This window comes from Mirounga angustirostris, unplaced genomic scaffold, assembly GCF_029215605.1.
Source record: "Mirounga angustirostris isolate CCGP_5_RB_7025 unplaced genomic scaffold, mMirAng1.0.hap1 SCAF_1, whole genome shotgun sequence".
Lineage (NCBI taxonomy): Eukaryota > Metazoa > Chordata > Mammalia > Carnivora > Phocidae > Mirounga > Mirounga angustirostris.
In genome coordinates this window covers 186,615,736-186,636,165 of record NW_026991709.1, presented here as the reverse complement: position 1 = coordinate 186,636,165, position 20,430 = coordinate 186,615,736, and the positions used below count along the sequence as shown (strand labels likewise).

The window sequence follows — 20,430 nt, the reverse complement described above, 5'->3', positions numbered from 1 at the left end:
GCCCGATGCGGGGCTCGATCCCAGGACCCTGGGATCATGACCTGAGCCGAAGACAGACGCTTAATGACTGAGCCACCCAGGCGCCCCTATGTGGGGAGACTTAAGTAAATTTTGAAGTTTGAGGGTCATTTTTGAAGCCTTTCTTTCTTTTTTAGGGCACAGGACTCTGCTAGATTAACATATATCATATCTTGTATGATTGAAGGGTCAGCTTACCCACTTTGTTCATCCTGCTCAGGTTAGCAGTGAGTTAACTGAGACCCAGGGTCATCCCGTGACTTGACAGCTCTCTAATATCTGAGGCTGTCCCAGCTTAACATGTCCAGTCTGTCTGTAGCAGATGACGGCAGTAACCTCCCAACTTCTGCTCCTACCAACTAGTGTTGCTTTCTTTCCGGGCCTTCTTCACTTAGTAGCCAGAATAATTTTATCTCCTAAATCTGACCATGTCTGTCTTTCTGTCTCACCCTCTTTCTTTCTTGTTCTAACTTTAAGCCATATCAAGGACTTTCCATTTCTCCTGGGGATAAAGACAGATTGATCACTGTCCCTGCCTTATTCCCCAGCTTCTGTGTCACACACCCTGCTGTCTAGGCGCCAACCACCCTGGCTTCCTCTTACTTACTCCCACTACCGCAGGGCCTTTGCATGAGCTTCTTTTTCCTGCTCCCCTCTTGTCAGCACTTCCCAGGGTTGCTCCTTTAACTCTCAGCTCATGTAATTTCATCAGTCCTTGAAGATATACTCTCCTCTTCTCCTGTCTGGGCTTGGATTCTCACCTGTTACCACTTGTCCTAATTGCCAGGCTGTTTTTGCTGTTTAGTTGCCAGGGCCTATCTTTCCCACCAACTGTGCCCTCCATGAAGGCAAGAGCTATGCCTGATTTATTAACCTTTTCTTCCCCAGTCATAAGTTGGTCAATATTTGAAGAAAAAAATGCCTGTGTTAAGCTCATGTTTCTTGACTTCAGACCAGAACATTTCCCTTTTACCAAGGGCCCAAAGCATCCCCTAATGGACACCTGTATTGTGGGTGGTCGGGGTGGGGGGTGGGGGCGGATCCCACCATTAAGATCCAATCATAATGGTCTTTTCTCATTTTATAGTGTTAAAAATTGGTTGGGGATAGTGGAAGGAAGATAGCAAGCAGCTAGTTTCCCTCCCATCCATTTTTATTTAACTTTTGGCACCTACTGCTGTTTACTCAGATTTTGGTGTGAACATTTGCTTTAGCCCAGCATCATATAGACATGTTGAGTTTAATTTATAAACAGTGGGTGGATGTCCTGCAAACAGTGCTGTGGATGCCAGGTCCTCGGTTATCCCTTCGAGCTCCAGAGAAAACTAATGTGACTCGCACCTGTCCCCTCGCCCTCTGCATAGCCTGGGGTATTGTTATATTCTGGGGAGACTCAGACACAAGGGGCTCCTCTCCCTAGGATGATAAACTTTATAAACAACACTTATGCAGTTATGCAGTGTCATCTTTATGCTATAATGTCATATAGCAATTACTGCTGTAAGCATTCTTCATTTGTCATTCCTGTGATCTCCTAGCAAACCCATGAAGCTACTGTGGTATTATTCCAGTTGTACCGAACAGGAACTGGGGCACCAAGAAATATAATGCCTTTCCCACAGTTGGAGTGTGACAGATGGTGGTAGTCAAATTCAGACTCAGCTGGCTCCAGAGTCTGGCTCCATATCTGCACCCATGCTCTGCATTTTACTTCCTGTCTCAGGAGGGTATAGACCCCGAAGCCCAAGGGTGGCTCCTGCCGTGGACTATGAACTCTAGGTTAAGAAACTCAGAACTTAGTTCCTTCCACTCCCTTCATTGTTCTGCTGTGATTCCATCCCAGTCCACAGTAACAGTTCAACAACCAGAGGGCCTTGTTCTAGAAAGTCCACTCCCATGTACCTTTCCTGCTTACCCCTCCTTTCCTATCAGTCTCCATTTGTTAGCTCGTGCTGGCTACCTTCCTAATTGTCTCCTAATCCAGATTCAGCTTACTTCTATTCTTTTAAAATTGAAATTGAAATTCATTACTCCCAGCGTGGAGCCCAGCGCAGGACTTGAACTCACAACCCTGAGGTTAAAACCTGAGCTGAGATCAGGAGTTGGACGCTCAACTGATTGAGCCACCCAGGTGCCCCTTTATTATTATTATAGCATTATCTACTTACTGTTTTTTCTTTCAACTGGCTCTCTTTATTTTAATTAAAGGAATTGAGTATAAAGGAAAACTTTTTACCAGCACCTTAATGGGAAGACCCATGCTATTTGACATGGATAGACTAATATAAGCATGTATGTCTGTGATCTGTGAAAATAAATCAAATTACTGAAGTTACTAAATTTAGCATAATACTCTTGGGTACAAGGGGGAAATGAATGAATATCAGGGAAGTGTGGAAAGCATATTAGCACTGAACTGAGACTTTTTTCCCCCCTTGATGTGACCAAAGCATAGAAAGAATCAAGAAGAGGAAATACCTTTTTACTCTGTGTTGTAATAAATTCAAAGCATCTACTCAGCACTTATGATCTCTCTCAAGTATTGCTGTGGTGTCTGTCCTAGGACACTTCATTTTGTGGGGAAGTCAGTATTGCTTTAAAATGGAACTTGACGGACTCCTGGGTGGCTCAGTCAGTTAAGCATCTGCCTTTAGCTCAGGTCATGATCCCAGGGTCCTGGGATGGAGCCCCAAGTCTGTCACGCTTCCTGCTCAGCGGGGAGTCTGCTTCTCCCTCTGCCCCTCCCCCAACCCCTCCCCCTGCTTGTGCTCTCCCTCTCTCTCATAAATAAGTAAAATCTTTTTTTTAAAAAAATGCGACTCTATCTGAAAAAGGAGAAGTCTAAGGGCCTTGCCACTTAGACCCTGTTAGTGCCATGTGAACAGGGGTGGAGACTGAGGCACAAAGAAGTCAGGTATCTTAACCAAGGTCATACTGCTCTAAAGTAAGCAGAACTGGATTCCAACACACGTCTGTCCATCTTCTGAGCTCTTGGCTTTTAATATATTCTGTATTCTGTGGGAAGTACCTTTATTTTGTTTTCAAACAGCTCTGTGTCATCAGTGGTCATCAGAAAATGGTTACATGATAGCTGGGAAAGTTTTCACTTCCCAATTTTGTAGGTAAACAAAAATAGAAGCCACGTTCAGAAGGGGGGAGTATGAACACGGAGCATGCTGTGTGCTCTAGTGAGGAATACAGTAAAATGAAAAATGAGATTAATGTTTCAGATTGTACAGTTCCCTAATTACGCTTTTAATTATACATATAAAACAAGTAAAATGACCCCTGACAGAGACATAAATGATTTAGGTAAAATCAAATATTTATAAGATGCTTCTGAGTCCCTGGGTATATATTGTAACAGATGCACTCAAAATGCTTTGCCTTCATCGTTCGGATGCAAAGTGTTATGTATAGAATTTGTAACAGGATGAGAGTAATCAACAGTATTTAAGACACTACTGAGCTAATTCGTAGGGATTTTGGCTTTAGAACTAAAGACATATGATTGGTTTAATATATTTTATCTTATAAAATATCGTACTGTGTTTTAAGGATCGCCAAATTACAACCCCTGCTTGTTTCTGCGTTCTTAATGGTTAAAAAAAAAAATCAAAGATAGATTAAGATTCCATGACACATGAAAATTATATCCATATTTTAGTTTGGATAGTTTTATTGGCGCGTTCACTTACATTTTGTGTTTGGCGGACTCAGTGCTACAGAGACTAGGTTGGGTTGTAGCAACTGGGATCCTATGGCCCACAGAGCCTTAAATAGTTACTATCTTGCCCTTCACAGAGAACATTGCCAACCCCTGCTAAAACATGCCTAGCACACAGCAAAGATGAAACAGCGCCATAGCATGTTTAATTGGCGCAAGAAATACTTGCTTTGACTTCGTTTCATCTCTTAATCTGCTGTCCCACTAATTAAACATTCACTGTATATTTTTTTCAGAAATTGGAGAAAAACTGTCTTTTGCATGCAATAAAAAGGGATTTATACGAGCAGGGTTCCTTTACTTGCTTTTAATGCTTCCTTCATATAGAGGATTACTGAAACTAATTGCACTGCTTTAGAGATGGGTCATTAGCCTAGTCCCTATCTTTTATGGAGACCCAATTTTCATGCAGGATTTCTCTCTAAAGCTCGAACTGGGATCTCTTTAGAAAGAAGAGACAGTGATGATACAAGAGCTTTTCTGTGGTTTACACAAAATTGGCTGTTGATCACAAACCATGAAGTATATTGGTTGACATCTTACCCATATTTAGCAGCCAATAAGTGTTTGTTGAACGAATGCATGAATTCACTTTAGAAAACAAACAAAAAAAGGGAATGTATCACTTATAAGATAAAATCTGTTTGTTATGCATTTGGATACTGCATTCCTTTTGGGAAGATAATTGTTATGCTAGTATAAATCCAAGTTATTTGTTCTCAACGTCTCTTTCCTGTGTTTCAGGAGGGGAATGTTTTTGAAAGTTAGGGTTTAAATTGACTAAGTTTTCCTATGTCTTGGAATTCTCAGGTGTTCTTTTGGATGGGCTAAGTAAAATTTTCCTATACATGGAATAAAACAGAGTATTAAATTAGATCTCGTTATCTGCAATTATTTGAATGACTTAACAAATAAAATTTTGCCAGCATTTTCCTGGGCACCATTTTCAAACACCATGAATGCAACCCCCACCTTGGTCGTATGCCCACTGATATTGCCTTAAAATTGGAAGAACCTGCAAATTTTATTTCCTGATATCTTTGCATAAGCTTTCTAATCAAAGAAACGTGCCTCTCACATCTGGCTTATCATATGTTTTTCCCATCTCATTTCAGACCTTGAACCCTGGGGTAGCCCCAGGAGTCAGTGTTTACAAAAAGAAAAATCTCCCTCTCCAGATTGTTTTGGTCATCGAGCAGACTTAGGAGACCCTGATTCAGAGCATCTTACTCTGACCGTCTCCATTCTTTTTCTTTTTCTTTTTTTTTTTTCCATCTGTGAAATGGATAAGAAATTTTGAGATCATTCCCTGGGAATTTTCATGATTTAGAGTGAGCTGGGGCTTGACAACATTCTGCAGCTAGATTGTGCTAATTTATTCAAACTGGTGTTTTTGAGTTGTTTTTTAAACAGGAACGTGAGGAAATAACGCACATCATGTAAGCCTGAACTTCGTTTGAAGCAACGGAGGAAGTCATTCGGTTTTCCTGTGGAGACTCACTTTGTTCCCTTCCCTTCCACTTTATACAGTTGCCATCCTCCTAAAGGACGACTATTTTGTCAGTGGTGCCGGCCTGCCCGGCAGATTCAAAGCCGAGAAGGTGGAATTTCACTGGGGACACAGCAATGGTTCTGCGGGCTCTGAACACAGCATCAACGGCCGGCGCTTTCCTGTGGAGGTGAGAACACATCGAGATGTCAAGTGTAGCCCTTCTTTGGGTCCTCACATTAATGAGATGCTTCCTCTTTACCCCCAGTGACTTCGCAAATCAGACTTGTACCGTCCATACCTTTGTCTCTGGAAATCCTTGATACACAGCCTGATGGGTGTTATTTTCCTCCTCAAGCTTCTCACCTTTGTTTAACTGGAGAAGCATGGGGAAGTCAGGGGCATTATGGTCTGAGTAGACTCACCCCTGGCCAAGGATTTTCAACCATTTGTTTCACTTGACACAATTCCTTTACTCTTGTTTCTGAAGTCCCACTTTTCAAAGCTGAAATTCTGTATGAAACTCAAGTGACTGTTTTCAACCTTTTCTAGAAAAGAGAAAAGTTACTTGGTACATGAAGAGGCATCTCAGAACCTTCTCTCAGTGGGGAAGCTGTTGTAAGGTTTGTTTGCTCCTGCCAGTTGTCGAGAAAGAGGCTGTGGCCATTGGTGGTGTGACTCTCGGTTAACATTGCTGGGATCAATGGTGACATTTTGCCTTTCCTGTGTTAGTTTTCTCAAAGATCCATGCTGCTAGAACAGAAGAAAGGTGTGGGTACAGGAGATGGTTTGTATCTTTTTGGTAAGGAAGGGAGGGAGAGAGCAAGACTCTAAACTCCTTCATTAATGTTGGGTGGGGGCAGCACAGCCTTTCCATTGCTAACCTTATTTTTACCTTTCATCATCATCAGGATGTGGATATTCTTTTGTTGGGGCACAGAAGTTGGTTAGGTTGTTTGGTTCTCTAATGTGGTAAGCTTTACAAATTTGAGGAAGAACTGAATGGGTGTGCCTTCTAGCCTATGATTGGACTCAAACATGGAACAGCAACTCTTAGTGTTTTATAACTTCTAGTAAGTCATGACCTACCCTGATTATCTGAGCCATACTTGAGATCCCCTCCATGTAGGGTAAATACACGGATATACACACAGATTTGCACATAGTTTATAGGGTTTCATCATTCACCCTACCTCCTCAAGCCCATTTATGGACCATATAGGCATCTTTGAAGTATAAGTGAAGAATCCTTTCAAGATGAGAAAATCAGTAGTATTTCTTTGTTTGGAGATGCCTATATTCACATATAAATTTATTTCTTATCTGTGATTGCTGAAGAAACCAGAGATAACTATTCTGAGAAAATGCTTCACATTTTTTCTTGTTCAACAGCTGACAAATTCCCGGTACTAAGATTCTTCTGTCTGTGGGACTTCTTGTACTAGTTACACTATTTAAAGGTCTCCTGAGTAGGGTTTTTGCTAATGGGCTCTCCTCCTCCTTTTGTACTGAATGAATCACTTCTTAGAGTTCTTAGCTTTATTGGTACTTGGAAAACTTGATTTCCAGAAGCAAAATGATACCATCTTTTTCAAGTTTAGGGTTTCCCTTCTGTTCTTGCTGACTGGTTCCCATTGGCAGTATGAGTTGAAGAGATAGTTTGTGTCCAGCTAGTTTTTCTTGAAAGCCTCTTTTTCTCAGAATTGGGCTGCCATTTGTTCATCTAGTGTTGTTCCAAACAAAAGACCTGTGCTTTGAAAGATTGGAAACTGATTTTGGCAGTTGCCTTGGTAAAGAAGAGCTCTAGAGATGGGAACTGGGAACTTTTGCCTCATTCTTAATTACATCCCTTAATGTGGTGACGGGCCTGTCTCCTCATCTTATTCCATTCATATTTGGAGAAATGCATAGACTAGATGCATATTCTTTCTTAAAGTTACTACTTTAAATGAATATTTCACTTTTCTTTTACTCAGAGTGCCCTGAAATTCAGAAGCTAATTAGAAATGGCAGCTACAATGCACAGACTTATTGTTCAACCAAGTTGTTTGAATTTATTTCTTTTAAGTAATGTCAGATGGTAAGACTGCCTGTATTAATTGGGCTCCTCATCGAGGCCCATCTGGTTTGTAGCTTGTTTTTTTATTTTTTTTAATGTGATAAACATGTTAAATTACTTAGGGGATATATTTGGAGGAACTTGAAATTTCAGAGATCAAAGGTAATGGGATCAAATTTAACTTTAAAAAATGCAAGGAAAAGTTGCTCACTTTTTCCCAAAACATGTCTGTAATATTTTATGTTAAATTGTTTTATTTGAGCTCTTTATCAACAGGAACTCTCCCTGATGTTCTTACAGTTTGAACATCTCAGACTTGGTTTATTTCACTCCATATAACTATGTTGCTTTCTAAGAAATTAAAAATGAAAGTAAGAGGGGCGCCTGGCTGACTCAGTTGGTTGAGCCTCTGACTCTTGATTTTTGGCTCAGATTATGATCTCAGGGTCATGGGATCGAGCCCCAAGTTGGGCTCCGTGTTGAGCACAGAGTCTACTTAAGATTCTTTCTCTTCCTTCTCCCTCTACCCCTCCCCCAGCACATGTTCACTCTTCTCTCTCTCTCTCTCTCCCTCTAAAAAATAAATAAATAAATCTTTTTAAAAAATGAAAGTAAGAAAACTGTAGTGTATCATGGGGTCATTTATCAGCATTGGGGACATTATTTATCTGTCTTGTAAACAGATTCAGAGAAGAGTCGTGGTTGAAGATTGTACTGAGATTGGTAGAACACAGCGCTGTTTCTCAACTAGAGATGGCCTTCCCCGCCCCTGGGGACATTACACATTGTTGGGGGACATTCCTGGTTGTCATCACCAGGGGCAGTGGTATGCTCCTAGAATCCAGTGAGTAGAGACCAGGGATGCTGTTAAACATCCAATTCATAAGACAGTCCCCAGATAAAGTATTATCCCGCACAAAATGTCACTGTTGTGAGGCTCTGGAGCAGAGAACGCGGTATGTTTCTTTGGAATCGAAACTTCCTTTACCTGTGTGGCATCGCTTTGAATCCTGACGACTCCCTGCTTGAGGGGTTGTTCCATCTTCTTGTGGATTTCAGAGAGGAAATGTACCTCGCCTGATGGGTAAGAGCATTGCTGGTCCTGGTTCCTTGAGGTTCCACTTGAGGTTAAGTCGTGACCTTGGCTATTGATTTCAGCAGCTGCCTCCGTGCTCCAGCTCTGCAGGCTGAGTTGTAAGCATATGTCCTGCAAGAATCTGGACCTGCTCCCTGAGGGTCAGTTGCAACAAGCCCAACTTTGTAGGTTTTGCTGCTTCCTGGGAATTCCTTGAGGTCACCTATAACAACTTCGTACACATCCAGAGATCAGACCTCCCCACATTTTCCTGGCTGCGATCCTGGACTTGTTCTTGGAGTTCCTACACTTCAAAACATCCCATCTAATAGAAAAATAAATGGCCTTGTAAAAACAAAATAAGAGCCTTTCAATAGCCAGTTTTCTTTACAGCTCACTTTAAGTTAGGAAACAAAGTCAGAATCAGATTACAATGCCATGCCTAGGAGTTTAGACCCAATTTGGATCCCCAGATGCCCTCAGCTCCTATTATGAAGCTTTATTCCTTGCCGAGCAGCAAATTTTTCTGGAGTACCTATTGTCATGTAGGCGCTGGGTTATAAAAGTGAACCAGAAAGACAGTGGCCTTACCCTTGAGATATTTGCACTCTGGTAATGACACAGAAATTGAGCAAGCAGTCACATAAATATAGCTGTGTTATATCGGTTATGATACTGTCTCTGAAGAAGAGGGATATTTTGCCATGAGATATGGAAGACCTCTAGGCAGATATTTATTAAGCTATATTTATGAAGTGGTATTTATTAAGGTGGAAGAGGTAAGTTGGAACCTGCCCATAGAACAGGAACATGCAAAGGCCCTGAGGCAGGAGATACTTGGTAAGTTGGAGGAATAAAGAGAGATCATTGGGGGTTTTGATAGGCAGGACAGTGCCCCCCCAAAAGGTCCACTCACTCACCCCTGAATCCTGTGAATATATATATTACTTTACATGGCAAAAAGGATTTTTTAGATGTGATTAAGTAACCTTAAAGTGAAAAGGCTCAGAACATTCCAGGGATTAAACAATGGTGTGTCCTGCTCCAGTTCTTCCATGGCTCTTCAACTTTGTATTACCTCTGCGACCACAGTTGTCTATGACAGCTTCTACTGTATCCTAAGTTTTCTCTCCGCCCCTGCTCATTCCCTGTTCTGTGATTGGTAACTTCAACAAAGGTTCATGTAACACTGATAGGATTGAATCGTGGTGTTTCCACCAATAACTGAAGTTGGAGTTAATGCAAAGAGAAATCTCCAGATAAAACCTCTGATAGCTCCATTAAAGTGGAGGTTCATTGCATACTTGTCTAAGGTAATTAAAATCTTGTTTATTACAATAAGAGATCGCAGGAGTTGTTGATTCAGACTTATTGGTACTTTATGAGTTGAAATCTTCAATAAGCTTAAATGATCCAAATTGATTGTGTGCGCCCTTTCCAGTGAAACTCACAGCTGGTTCATTTCAGCTCTGCTTAGAGCATCCTAGCAAGTGAATAGCAGCAAAGGCATTTTTCCTAATATACACCATGTACACATTACCATATGGTACAGGCCTGTGATCCCTTAGCTGAAATTCATGAGGCCAGAAGTTTCAGAACTCAGGATTTTTTCTGGAAAGGTATTATGGTGCATATGCTATACATATTACGGAGGACACATAGTGGGGTCTGGCCCTCTACTCCTGAATGCACCAAGAATCCTGCAACATGCAGATTAATATTCATGCTAAGTGGGAAATCTCAGTGTTCTAAATGGCTTCACATCTCTTTACATCAGGTTTTGCCACCAAATTAGTTTTTGCCCACAAATCATAAATAACAATAATCACAAAACACCTTTGGTCTTGAAAGCCTTTGAGATTTCATCATCACTGATGAAGAATTTATGAATCTGTGTTTTATTTTATTTTTTTTTTAAAGATTTTATTTATTTGACAGAGAGAGACACAGCGAGAGAGGGAACACAAGCAGGGGGGAGTGGGAGAGGGAGAAGCAGGCTTCCCGCTGAGCAGGGAGCCCAATGTGGGGCTCATTCCCAGGACTGGGATCATGACCTGAGCCGAAGGCAGATGCCCAACGACTGAGCCACCCAGGCGCCCCTGAATCTGTGTTTTAAAAAGTGGATCCGTAGCATGGCCCCACGGGCTTAGGGCCCTAAGAACATGGGTTCGTTGCTACCATGGCACAAACACACTGAATTATTTGTCTCCCTGGTGGCCCAGTGTGTACAGGAACTATGTGGTGGTGGTGTATGGCTTTTTAGAGTTAAGTTTTGTTCGGGGGGCAAGAACTTACTTGCTTTAGGCTGACCTTGCTCTGTGATTCTTTTCCATTTTAACACTCTGCTTAGGCCCGCAGTTGTCTTCAGTATCCACGTTTTTCAGCATGTTACTTTGACCTGCTCCTGTCTTCCCTCCTGTCCGCCAAGCTCCCATCTTCCTGCCTAGAGACAGGCTGATATTAACCCTTTTCATTTTGGGAAATGGATCTTGGTTCTTCGGATGCTTCTGTTACATTCTGCTTAGACACTTATCTTTCTATTGGACCCCTCGATTATGTTCTCGGTGACTTGCATCTGCCTTCCTCCTCTCAGGTGAGCTCATGCACTCGTGACACACAGAGGCCTCCCCCAGCGTCACTCTCCACACTCGTGCAAGCATGGCAGGCTCCGACACAACTCAGACGTGGGCCAGTCCACCAGAGGCTGAGCTCCTGTATTGACCCCTGGCTTCCATAGTCTGATATGCTGGAGCACGGACTAAATGTTCAGGTTGGCTAGCACTCCTTTACGGATTCCTTCTTTTCTGCCGGAAGTAAATTTAGACACAAAATGCCTTCCTGCAGATGTATTTTATATATTGGCCAATTTTAAAGGCTTCTTCTCCAGTAAAGAAATCTGTTTACGTTTATTTAACTCAGTTTTTGTCCAGACTGGTATAAGCCCAGTGTCCCACTCTCCTCTCAGTTTAAGTTGGCAATATCACTCTTTTGGAAATGAGATTTATAACTTTCTCCTGTCCTCTATTCCATATTCCTTGTAAGAAATGGAGGGATGTCCGGGTGGTGCAGTTAAGCGTCTGATTCTTGGTTTCGACTCTGGTCATGATCTTGGGGTTGTGAGATCAAGCCCTGCATGGGGGCTCCATGCTTGGCGAGGAGTCTGCTTGGAATTCTCTCCCTCTGCCCCTCCTGCTCGTTCTCTCTCTCTCTCTCTCAAATAAATAAATCTTAAAAAAAAAAAAAAAAGAAATGGAATCCCGTTCAAATAAATGTTTCCAGAAGACACCAATGATGATTTTGATTTCACTTATCTTGAAAATTATGAGACCAACTTGGCTTGTTCACAAAACAGTTGTCATTAATAAACTCGATAGCGTTTTGCTTTCTCTGTCATTAAGGGAGATTGAGGGGTACCTGGCTGGCTCCGTCAGTAGAACATCTGACTCTTGATCTCAGGGTCGTGAGTTTGAGCCCCATGTTGGGTGTAGAGATCACTTAAATAAAACGTAAAAAAAAAAAAGGAAGATTGAGACATTTTCTATTAAAAATAAGTTTTGCCACATCATGTTTTTCACCCTGCCTTGTGCTTGACTGAAATTCCTGGAATTATTGCAGTTTCTCTGAAAACTTGCTTTGTTCCTGGAGAGTCCTTTGTGGGTGTGCTCAAGGCACTGTCTGTTTTCCTTGTCCTGCCTCCTAATGAACACTGGAAGTATCAAGGACACTGTCCCTGGTTATCTGGTGTTTGCTGCTCTGTGATGGGGCAATCGTGTCTCTCTCTATAGTGACTTCCATTAAATGGTGAGGGAATTGGCTGAAATATAATCAATGACTTTACTGAAATAAAGATTCCATTTTAGAGCAGAATGTTTCATCCTTTACTAGTGAAATACTTGATTTCCATCTGGCTGATCTTTTATGTGTATGTCCTGGGTTAATTAAGGAGAACATACGAAGGGGCCCTAGTACTTAGCTTATGCTCAGTGGAGGAGTAATGCCTGGTTGTACGAAGCTGGAGAACTCGTTTGGCAAGGCAGAAGCCGCCTTGGCCCCTGGCCTCCATACTGTCCCACAGGCCCCATCACAGAGTCTTCCTTAGATGTGAACTTGGCTCAGGGCTGTTTGATGGTGTGTCACTGACATGTGGTGTGCTGATACTGGGTTGGATTGTACTGAGAATCACAGAAATGCAGATGAGAGTGTGAAAAGAAAACCCAGTTAAATTGGAGATCATTTCAATCTAGAAATGTGATGACCCCAGGGGAGCCCTTGGACAACCAAAAAGAAGGTGGAGAGGTGGTGGTGATGGTGTTGGAGGTGGTGCTGGTGGTTAAGATTGTAATGATGATACTGTAGACACCATTTAATAAGCATTGCCAGTGTCAGGAACATTCTAGATGGTACCTCATTTAATTTTCTCACCTCCCTTATGAGAGGGGTACCCTAAGGATGGGACAACTGAGCTTCTGGGAAGGTACGTGGCTTGGCTGAGATTTACTGTTAGGACTTCAGAATCTAGGCTTCAGTGTCTACAAAATCTTAACCAGCATTCTTTTTATTTGATAAGTCATTTCCTTGTTTTTCTTGTTATTGCTTTAGGTTGTTTTTAGAATCACTGATGCAGTAGAAATAACTTTGCTGGAATCTTAACTGCTATTTATTGGATAACAGGGAGGGAAAAAAAAATCAAAGGGTTTCATATGTTCGGAGTGGCTGAACCAGTAGTAAAACATACAACGAGGAGAGGTGAGGGCAACTGGAAATGCTCTCAGCTCTTTGTCTAGAGGTATCTGTAGGAAACACTACACATTTTGTCTGGATCGGCCACTTCTGTTTATTTTTAATCATGTAGAACAATACTGATAGAAAATATAATGTGAGCCATTCATTGTACTTTTTAATTTTTGGCAGCCACATTAAAAGGTAATAAGAGGGCGCCTGGCTGGCTCAGTCAATTGGGCGTCTGCCTTCGGCTCAGGTCATGATCCCAGAGTCCTGGGATCGAGTCCCGGTTGGGCTCCCTGCTCAGCGGGGAGTTGGCTTCTCCCTCTGCCCCTGCCCCCACTCGTGCCCATGGGCGCGCGCGCGCTTTCTCTCTCTCTCTCACAAAAATAAATAAATAAAATCTTTAAAAAATAAATAAATAAAAGAGGTAAAAAGAAACAAGTTATTTTACTTGACTTGAATATTTTATTTTATACAATTTGTGGTATATAATAATATTTGTTACAAAATCAATTAAATTTCAATTGATTTTAACAATCTATTATTGTTACCCTAATACATCAAAATATTACTACTTCAAAATGTAATTAATATAAAACAATTATTCCTGAGCTATTTTACATTCCCTTTTTTTTGTACTATCTTTGCAGGCTGGTATATACACCAACCGCACATCTCGATTCAGACTGACCAATTTTCAAACACTCAGTGCCGCATACCCTACCTGAAACACGTAGATGTAAGGGCTCCAGGCCACACTCATGGGCTTTAGATGATAAACTAGCCAAAGAACTAACGGGAATTCTTTAGGAGGAATTTTTATGCCGAATTTGTGGTAATTTTCACATTTTTTCTTTTCTTTCCCAACCAAACAATATATACCATTTACCTTTGCATTGCGATCTGAGCTGGTTGTTGAAAGTCTTCACCTAGATGTGATGCAGGTTTTGTTTTTTTTTTTTTTTCTTTATAAGCTTTCAGTATTTCCCTCTTATTTATTTATTTATTTTTACAACGTTTATTCCTGGGGCTTTGAACACTGTTCTTCTCAGAATCTATTTCCAAGCTGAGGGACTCAAATAAAACGGGCTCAGGGAGACCTTTGTGCACCAAAGGTAGAGACCTCAGGCAGCCGGATCAGATGGATTGTAAGTTCAGGGTCAGGGGGATTTATGGGCATAAGGCTCAGACACCACCCCCACTCCCACCCCCGCACTTTTTGCACTTTTTTTTCCCCCTGTCCTGTCAAAATTTGAGCAGGAAGGTTTCAAGCCATCTTAAATCTAAAGCCTTTAGCAAGTTCTTTAATGCCACCACCACTCAGAAAGAACAGTGAGGAAGATTTATAAGGAACAGAAAGAAGTCAGGATTGAAAGAAAGTCTATTTCCCCTTTAAATCCCCGGCATAGAATTGCATAGTACCCCCCCACCCCCCTTAATAGAAGGGAGAGGAAACTCCCAGAAGCTTCCCTCCCTGGTTGCAAGGCCTGGTGCTGTGTTGAGCGCAGATATTGCATTGGGTACATTTACTGCGAGATAGGGAGACCAGCTGGGCAAATTTACCAAAACCTTATTTTACTTAAAAATATAAATTTCATCTCTTGAATGTTTGAGGAGGTCTTAGAAGACAGGGCTTTAAAACTCAGGTTAATACACGAAAGATATTTGGGTTAATAGTAAAATGACTCCTAAATCCCAGCTCTTACTAGATAGACAGAGCTTTGATTTCTGAATCTCCCTATTACACCTTTCCTGCCTTGGTTTATAAAGTTCAGTATTTCAGGGAATCTTCTTATGGTGTGCCCCAGTGTTCCCCATTCCCTGATCAAGGAAGGCTGGGGGTGAAAGAAAACTCATCCCACTACCCCCTGCCATTTCTCAGCCTATTTCTGCCTTTAAATTTGCTCCAGTCTCTGTCTCTGATCACTTTATTTATTGGCAGGGGAAATGTGGGCTAAAACATCATAACCATATGTAGCAGCCCCTGGTACATTTTCTGGATTCTGTTAGTTGGTCTAAATGCTCTGCACAAAAAGTATCTGTGGTCAGATACATTTAGGAAAATGCTGCCTTCTATACCTTTCTCTTGTACCTTGATCATGGGCTAACATAGTAAAATTATTAACAAATATTCCAGCAGAAAAACTTGTTCAATATTCATGTAACCAGGAATCTCCCAAACTCAGTTGACCATGGAGTTCTTTTTCTTTCTTTCTTTTTTTTTTTTGTAATATCCTGAGAGGCTCATGATAAGGAGAATTTCCTGCATGGGGGAAATTCACATGTGGGGGAGCTCTTTTCCACGCCTTGATGCTATATAAAATGTTTAAATTACGTTCTTACACTCTTCTTTCATTTCTAAATTATCAACAGTGTTCATTCAGTTTTTAATAGAGCCTTCTCTGTGTAGGACAAAGAATGCCCTGGCCTCAAGCGGCTTTTATTTCAGTAGGTGCTAAGGCCCTGAGGCAGAAGACTGCCCTGCACGTTTGAGCAAGCAAAGGGCAGAGTGATAGGAGTGCAGTCAGCAAAATAGTTGGGGTCCTGATGATATGGGTCCTGGGGGAGCATGGGCAGCTCTGTGGCTTTTACTCCAGGCGACATGGAAAGCCCTTGGAATGTCCTCAGCAGAGAGTGGACATTATCTGCCTTACGTTTTAGAAGGATCCTTCTGGCTGCACTTGACCATAGGAAACACCTGTGGACACTGAAGTCAGAAGGTGATTATGATACTTCAGGAGAGGTGATGGTGGCCTGTGCTTGAGATGGATATACGGAGAAGATGTTGAATTCGGATTATTTTGAGGGAAGGACATATGCTACTCAAGAGAGATAAGATAGATAGCATCCCTATCTTACCTGTTTGTATTTCCTGTTTTAAAAAAAGTTTGTATTTCCTGTTTTTAAAAAAAAAGGCAATTTTAGGATAAAAAATCATGGATCACTGACCAGTCTGTAATATTTTATAGCATTTTGTTTCATTTTTTAAAAAGTCTTTTAAATTGTTGATTATGTAATTTTCAAATTTTATTTGTGTTATATGGATTATAGACCAGTTTTGATTACATACTATCTCTTGTACACTAAACAAGAATGTCGGGGCAATGTCGGGACAACTGGATGGCGCAGTTGGTTGAGAGTCTGACTCCTGGTTTTGGCTCAGGTCATGGTATCATGGGTCCTGGGATCGAGCATTGGGCTCCGTGCTCAGCTGGGAGTTTGCTTGGGGATTCTGTCCCTCTGCCTTCCCCAGTAAATAAATAAATCTTAAAAAAAAAAAAAAAAAGGAGAAATGTCCCATAGTGAATTGATGAAACACAACAGTACTAAAACAAAGCCCCTCTCTGAAGGCTTCCTTTGAGTTAATAGATGTAAGTGCTTCGAGCAGGACCCGGCACAGGCTAAGGGCTTGCTCGGTGTTAGCTGCTGGTATTGTGTCCAGATCCTGTGCTTACATTAGGCAGCACATCCTGAATTCATCTGTTTCTTTTCTTTGCTACTGTTTCTACCCAGGTTCAGGCCATCACCGTGTTGGCCTTTGACCGTTGCTGTAGATTGCTGAGAGCTCTCTCTTGCCCCCCCACCATCCAGTGCCTATCTAGTAACCAGAGTGTTCTTTAAAACACTTGGCATCACATTATATTTTCCCTTTGTTCAAAAAATCTGCCAGTGGTTTACGGTCACATGATGAATAAATCCAAAGATCCTACTTTATCCTACAAGGCCTTACCAGATGTTGGCCCTACTCCACCCACCCCTCAACCTCCCCATCTCAGTTTTCACTGGGTCTAGAATGTTCTCTCCCCCATTATCCCTTCTTGTGGCTCATTCCTTTCTAAATGCTACCCATCATGATATTCCACGCTCTCTCCTCTCAACTCAGCCCTTTTGTTCCTATTACCCAGCTGCATTTTCTTCATAGCACCCATCATTTTTTAAAATTACTTATTGATTTGTTTACTTGTTTATTAACTCACCTCCCTCACCCCCACCCCTGTACGCTGCATGTCAGCTTCTGGAGGGGAGGGGGGCCTGTCTGTCTTGTTCACTGCTGAGTCTCTGCTGCTGACGGATATAGTCCCATAAAAGAGTAAGCAGTGATACGTATTAAGAAACCAGCATTCTCGGATTGTATCTTCATCTTCTTGTCTCAGTGGTTTAAAAGGGTAAGGAGCTCTAAATCCTGAGAAGAAAAACATGTAATTCATTCATAAAAAGGACGTTTAAGGAAGCAAATCCTCCCCTAAAACTATCTCTCATATTAAGGATGTGAAAGACCCAAATAAATTAGTTACTCCCAAATAAACACATTCATCCTGTTGCCTCACGCTGTGAGGCTGAGGGTTAGTTGTGCAGCTCACAAAAATGATCTTTTTAAGGTCTGTTCTTCCAGAGTGTAGCTCTTATATTAACAACCATTACATCTACATATCAAGACAGATTGTCCCAATTAGTCAATGAGGTCCAGGTTTTTGAGAGCTGTTAATATGTACATGAGCAATTACTGGAGCAGAGTTAAAAGGCGTGCCTTTGGGAATTTTAGATTGAGATTATCAGTTTCATTCATGAGCTAAGGCAGGAACCCTGAGAGTTCTGCGCTGCATTTCTCTGCAGATTCATTCACTAGAAGGTTCTCCAGTGCCTATCCATAAAAGTTTATGAAGTTGCCAGATTCCTGTCCTCTGCCCCAGCCTCACCCCGTCCAAGACCAGTGCCTGCCTCTGTAATCGTTGAGAACCAGGCATTGTGATAAGCACTTGGGAATTTCATAGTGAAGAAAACAATTAAGTCCCTTGACTTCATGACACCTAAGAGACCAGGGTGGATCTTAACCAGAAGTTACTTCAGAATCATGCAGGCATTTAAAAATTTTTTCTAGGGCACCTGGGTGGCTCAGTTGGTTAAGCAACTGCCTTCGGCTCAGGTCATGATCCCAGGGTCCTGGGATCGAGTCCCACATCAGGCTCCCTGCTCAGCGGGAAGCCTGCTTCTCCCTCTGCCTGCCGCCCCCCTGCTTGTACACTCTGTCTCTCTCTGTCAAATAAATAAAAATATTTAAAAAAAAAATTTTTTTTTTCTAAAATCAAATTTATGTAATTTTCACTCATTCCTTATTACTGGTGAATGGAAACAAAACAAGACAAAACAAAAACACTCATTATCAGTCTGCTTTTCAATGTTCAAATAGAATGCTATGTATTCTTCACATGAACACCGTGCCTCTCCCCTGTGCTCAGAGTTGCAGCTTTTACTAGAATCCCATGATTTATGCTGGAACTAGATTTGGAGTCAGGTAATAGATGATTTGTAGACTCTGGGAAACGGCCCCCTCTTTCCTGTAGACCAGTCTCTTTAAATGATTGAGGCTAAGTCAGTGTCAAATGTGCCTGAAGTTCCCCCATTTGAGTTAAGGTATTATTGCCTCTTCAAATGCTAACACAAGGGAAAGAATGAAATATAAGAGTTTATCTCTGTTGAACACATTAATAAAACTCACCAGATCCACTCCTTATTTGGAGTAAGATGGGTCGGAAGTAGACTCTGAGGGGACACAGTGGGTTGGATGAGACACCAACCAGGGAAGAAGGAGGCCCCAGATACCGTGTGAACAAGGGTGCCGACTGGGGAGAGGAAGTGTCAGATCTGGAAGACACACTGGGTTGATCAATGCTGGTACTTGAGCTTCCCTCATCTGGAGAGCAGATGATTGGCATGAACCGTGGTGTGCAGATAAGAGTGTGATAGTGGGTCTTGATATTTTCAAAGGGATTCTCGTGGAAGAAGGAATCCCCTTAGTCTTTGGGGGTGGAAAGTGGAACCAGAACCTATAGAAGCAGACTCTACTGAAGAAACTGGTTACAGCTGGGGCAGAGCACCCTAGCCACATAATTCAGAAGAGATTTTCAAAATCATATTCCCTCAGTCCCTCTGGGAATCTCCTGCATTAAGTGTGGAAAAGTAAAAGATATTCCCCCATTTTGATAGTTCTTCTATCAAAATGACTCCTGTGATAATAAGGATAGGTAGCTCTTCAAAAACTACCCACTGTGTGTATTTAGAGACCTCTATAAATATTGCATCATTTAATCGTCACATATTAGAAACATCTTTCCATAAAAACAGCAGTTAGGAACCAGTATCTCTTCTTCTCAGTTAAGAAAATTGAGGTAAGAGAGTCATTGTGAACGAAATCTCAGAGCCTAACGCTGAATTTTAAGGAGTTTACTGGTCTGAGATTAGATGCCATGTTTAAGTGATCACAGAATGATCTCTGTTGCCATTTTGAACTATTTCCTTCCAATATTTGGCGGAGGATGGGGGGAGATAAAACTATAGTCCGTATTGAAGTGAATCATAGCCTATTCATCACTTCACATTTTGTGAATATTTTCCGTATTTTGAAAGATTCTTCACTCCTTTAAAAATGAAATCTGATTTTCTTACTTGAACTTTGCTGCCTTCTACAAATTTTTCAGAATTAGCAGATTTTACTTTAAGATCAGGGAAGAAAATAACAAGACAATGAGTAATTTAATGTCATTTCAGAGACCTTATTTTTTCTAAGCAGAAGCAGGTACAAAGGCAGCATATGAAAACATAAAAAATAATTTTTTCTCAAATTGCAAATAGTTTCATAGTCTTTTGATTATCGAAGTAATATATGTTCATTATAAAATAATTCAAACAATATATGAGCTAAGAAGAAAGGACATGTTTCTCTTGCAAATACACAATGCTCTTTAGAAATGTCAGTATGCACATCGTTTTATAGGCTCATCATCACTTACTAGACGATGGAAGTCTTCCATTGTCAATAAGTAGCTGTCTGCATCATATTTAAATGCTGCATCACTGAGGCTCTGAGCCAGATTACTAGAATTCAAATCTCATCATTGCCATTTGTGAGCTGTGTGACTTTGGGCTCCTATTAAACCTGTTCCTTTATCTGTAAACTGACATCTAATACTAATGTCAACCTCATGAGAGTTTTTGGAGGACTTAAAAATGTAATATTTATAAAGTGCCTAGTTGAGTAACACATAGTAGGTTGATAAATTTTTGCCTCTCTCTATGGTGTGGGTGTGACATAATTTATTCTAGCAATGCCTTTTTGGTGGACATTTTGGCTGTTCCCATTTTTTCCTGTTACACCGTCACAGCTTTGTAGAGCATGCATTTGGGATAAACTGAGGTTGTCTGGGGACCAGCTATATGACATGAGGTGAAAGGTAGGAATTATCTAAAACGGTTTTTGGATTGTTGACATTTGGGAATATAAGCCAACATTAGTCAGAACTTCCAGCTTTTTCAAAAGAAGCTGGAAATCTCTGTTTGAA

The 20,430-nt window shown here is 41.3% G+C and overlaps 1 protein-coding gene across 5 annotated transcripts in view; it reads left to right on the top strand.

Annotated features, from left to right (window-relative positions):
* PTPRG (protein tyrosine phosphatase receptor type G) overlaps positions 1-20,430 on the top strand; it is a 708,308-nt gene that overhangs the window by 426,424 nt on the left and 261,454 nt on the right. For all 5 annotated transcript variants that reach the window (XR_010412329.1, XM_064594267.1, XM_064594259.1 and 2 more), the window contains exon 4: positions 5,276-5,424. Coding sequence is in view for 4 of the 5 variants with exons in the window: in XM_064594267.1 (XP_064450337.1) it covers positions 5,276-5,424 (149 nt within the window). In the remaining variant the exon portion in view is untranslated. The remainder of the gene's footprint in view (positions 1-5,275; positions 5,425-20,430) is intronic.